The sequence below is a fragment of the Pyrus communis genome, chromosome 6 (genome assembly GCF_041283825.1).
Source record: "Pyrus communis isolate YQ-2024b chromosome 6, ASM4128382v1, whole genome shotgun sequence".
Classification (NCBI taxonomy): Eukaryota; Viridiplantae; Streptophyta; class Magnoliopsida; order Rosales; family Rosaceae; genus Pyrus; species Pyrus communis.
Window position 1 is genome coordinate 2,286,168 of NC_142570.1, and position 3,866 is coordinate 2,290,033.

The window sequence follows — 3,866 nt, forward strand, 5'->3', positions numbered from 1 at the left end:
GCTCATATAATTAGAATCCTACAAACCTAGACGGAGCCACAATAGGCTCACTGGGGGTAAATGCCCTTTTATTTGAAAAAAATCTACATGTAGTTCTACACAGCTAAGTAATACACCCTAATTAAAATCCTTCAATGAAATAACATAATCTTGTTAATATTGACAATACCCCACTCAGGATTAATGACTGCCCCACATACAATGACCCGAAAGAAATTATAGAAACGTTGTGTAACCAAATGGGAAGTTAAATATGAATGATAATGGGTTACCTTCGATAATTGAGTAGTCTGATTTTTAACCATATTTATTAATTTAATGTTACTTTATTGCCTGGAAAAGCTCCATTCAACATAATTTTTAACTTCGTTTCTACCTACGAATAATGTGATCAGAATATTCTACTTGTTTTTCTCTTTTGTGAGTGAGCTGTCGCTCTGGACAACTTTACTCTAAAACTTTCTCGCACTCAAGGGCATCATGTCCGACATCAATGAGAGTCACACGTATGATGCCCTTAAAACCTTGAAAACCGCCGGTGAAAGATTGCAATTTCTACCTCGACACCTTTCAAAGTTCAAACTTTGAAAACAGCTCCACTCGCTTACGAAATTCCGTACTTGATGTTGACTAATGTTCCAAAGATTCAAAACTTCGTTGTGCCAACTCATTCTTTGGCATCCCCACCAAGCTTCCATTATTTTAGATGCCGGGAAAGATGCTCGAAAAGTCGGCAAACGAAAGAAACAAACTTATTCTAATTTACAAGGAGGGAGATTCAAATTTGATTGCGCAATAAGACGGACATACTGTCCCGACCAATTACTCTAGATTGAATCGAATAGAACGAGAGAGAAAACAAACAGTATAACAAACAAAACTGTCACTAAGTCATCGTTGAATCGAATAAATAAGCTAACACTTTAAATTGTAATCGAAATACATATTCGTCATCATATTATTGTTCAAAGCTCATAGAACTGAGATAAATAAGAAAACATCTTCTCCGAACCGCCAAATAAATACTCCCGCAGCTCGAAACCAAGAGCTCGGGGAAAAAATGACGATCGGATTACAAACAAGCCCTATGACTGACTATCGAAAGCAATGATAATGTCAACAGAAATAAACCTATTTCGCAACAACTTTGTTAGCCTCAACAGCCTTTCCTTCGACTGGGTTCAACTCATCCCATGCTTCGACCCATGTGACCATGGCATCTGCAAGCTTGACGAAGTACTCATCAACCTTGCCGAGTTTGGCCTTGACTTGCTTGGAGAGTTCAAGGTAGCAGCCCTGAACGGTGCTGCAATCCTTTGGGAGGGTGGCGGACTGGAAAAACGGGATCAACTCCTCTTGCCAGTAGATTCCTTTGTATTCCTTCTTAAGGTTCACAAATGGGTTGCTTGCCTTGCTATGCCAGATGTAGGGCAATCCTGTCTTCACTCCCAACCCCAAGTGGTCACAAATAACCTATAAATCCAACAATGACAACTCATGTGAGCCACTAAAATTCAAAAACACAAGGCGTCGTGTTTTGATTTCGAAATCATTGCAATGTAATAACAAAGGACAATACAGACAAACGGGCTTTAAAGATATTTTGAGAGATACCTTCATGCACCAGCCAGCCCACATGTCGTCGTAGCGCCCGATTGGCTGACCATCACCCATGAGTCCGAAGTACATAGCAGGTCCAATCAACTCACGGTTGAATGCCAGATTCATGCCGCACATGGGGAAAAGAGTTCCCTTGGGAATGGTCAGGACTGCATCCACAAACCTGGAAACACAGAGACATTATAGTCAGCAAGTACTTTATAAACTCATATACACAATTTCTGGTGGATGGAAAATGGCAGAACAATGTACCTGGTGTTTCTCTCTAGGGGCTTAACAAGCTGGGTGGGAGCATCATAATCCGGAATGTTGAGCCAAAGGCCGTGAGAAACAGCGGTTGGGATACCTTCACGTAGACTGAAGGGGTATCCACGAACGAAATCTGCACCTTCACGGTATGGGTCGTACAGGGTGTTGAAGAAAAATGGAGTTGACGGAGACAGAAGGTTCTTGATATGCTGCTCAAGTGCATTGATATCTTTGCCAGAAGGATCTTTGGCAACCTGCATTTTCACAAAGAGTACCATACTTAAGTTATAACACCTCAATTTCACAAGAATTGTAAGGATATCGATCAAATCTGAAACACATTAGCAGCACCATAACATTGCTAATTCCAGCAACAGTTCCAAATACACAACACCAGCTACTCAAACTACGAATACACGAAACCGAAATTAAACGTTTTAATCTTAATCAATATTTACGGGCCGAAACTTTTAGGTGTAAATCTAACAATAATTCGAACAGACCCGAGTGCAAGGTGGAGATCTGTGAATGTAGTAAACAGTATATCAATTAGCTTAGTGCTGAACCTAAGATTTACGAAAACAAAACAAATCTTTCAAAAGCTTCGATATCATAGAATTGCAATTATATAATTCATGCTATCACCGAAACCGGATCAGAAGACAATGACTAACAAACAACATCTCTACACAAGACTTTTAAGTACACTAACGGAAAGAACTCATGGTAAGAAACGGATCAAACCAAAGGCAACTATGATATTAAAATATGACTCGAAAGAAACAGAGATCAAAGCAAGTAAAGTTCATTAACAAAAGTAAACGATGAGGGTAAGTCAAACATTAGCAGCAGAAACAGATCTAAACAACAAAAGCAACAGAATTTCATCACAAACAAATCAATTCGAGTCGAATCGAAATTCAATTGAACTACAAGATTTCGAAAACCCCAACAAAACCCACTTCCCAAAACCCACCAAGATCCAACCTTTTCAACTCAAAAATCAAATCCCACATCCAAAACAGCCCCAATTAAGATCCCAAGTTTTCGAAACCCAAAAGCGATACTTACAAAGCAATCGTCGTCGATGGTGAAGATGTACTTCTTCTTGGAGACCATGTAGCCGAAGCATCTGCAAGCAGAGTCCTTGAAGGAGATGCAGGACGCCTTGGGACCCAGAATCCGGTTGATGTCGTTGCGGTTGTAGAGCTCGTAGTCGAAGCCCTCCGGGACCTTGATCACCTTCGACGGGTCGCCGTCCTGGACGATGATGAGGTGGTACTGCTGGAAGAAGGGCCTCCACATCTCGAGGAAATCGAGGTTTCGGATGGTGGGGATGACGATGTCGAGCTCGTCTTTCAGCAGAGGGGTCGGGGCGACCTTGCTGTACTGCGCCATGGCTGCAGCTGCTTCTCACCGACGGAGAGCGAGAGAGAGGGAGGGAGAGAGAGACGGGTTGGAGTTTAGAGAGTGTTGGGTTGGAAGCGTGGGAGATGTCCCTGTATTTGAAGAGGAATTTGAAGGCTGGTTGGCACGTGCGAAGAGAGGGTGGCACGTGCGAAGAGGAAGGAATGATGTATTTGTATTTACAATTTGTAATGTGAATTGTTATTAGTATTTCAAAAATTTCATTCTACACTTTTTACAAGTGCATATTTCTAATTATAGAAAGTTTGAAGTGTCAAATAAAATTTTTAAAGTTCTAATAACAATTCCCTTTTAATTACAAATTATAATTTTGTAAGGATTTTCATAATTTGAGATTATGTGGGATTTAAAAGTGAACGAAGTACTTGTTTTGCTCTTGTGTAAATTGGAAGGGAATTCAAGTGGGATTTGAAATGTTGCAGAGAAGTAGATTTGGTCAAAGTCTATGAGAAAGCTAAAAAAGTAAAAAGGCAAAAATAATTATCATAATACGATTTATTAGTGTTTTTAAAAGCTTAATTGGATAAAGTTAATTAGAAAATAACTTCGTGATCAAAAGTTATAATTTA

At 40.0% G+C, this 3,866-nt stretch overlaps 1 protein-coding gene across 1 annotated transcript; it reads right to left on the minus strand.

Annotated features, from left to right (window-relative positions):
* Nucleotides 1-881: 881 nt before the first annotated feature.
* Nucleotides 882-3,424, minus strand: LOC137711180 (putative UDP-arabinopyranose mutase 1). The gene is made up of 4 exons (XM_068450390.2): nucleotides 2,941-3,424; nucleotides 1,873-2,123; nucleotides 1,615-1,783; nucleotides 882-1,473 (listed from the first exon to the last, which is right to left on the minus strand). The coding sequence occupies exons 1-4, from the start codon at nucleotides 3,265-3,267 to the stop codon at nucleotides 1,132-1,134; spliced, it is 1,089 nt and encodes a 362-aa protein (XP_068306491.2). The 5' UTR covers nucleotides 3,268-3,424; the 3' UTR covers nucleotides 882-1,131.
* Between the last annotated feature and the right edge of the window lie 442 nt (nucleotides 3,425-3,866).

What these genes read in the sequence shown, in the direction of transcription:
- LOC137711180 (XM_068450390.2), bottom strand. Translation starts at nt 3,267, where the DNA reads ATGGCGCAGTACAGCAAGGTCGCCCCGACCCCTCTGCTGAAAGACGAG. An exon ending in CCATCGACGACGATTGCTTT is followed by an intron (nt 2,124 to 2,940) that starts GTAAGTATCGCT and finishes GTGAAAATGCAG; the next exon opens with GTTGCCAAAGATCCTTCTGG. An exon ending in GGGCTGGCTGGTGCATGAAG is followed by an intron (nt 1,474 to 1,614) that starts GTATCTCTCAAA and finishes TTGGATTTATAG; the next exon opens with GTTATTTGTGACCACTTGGG.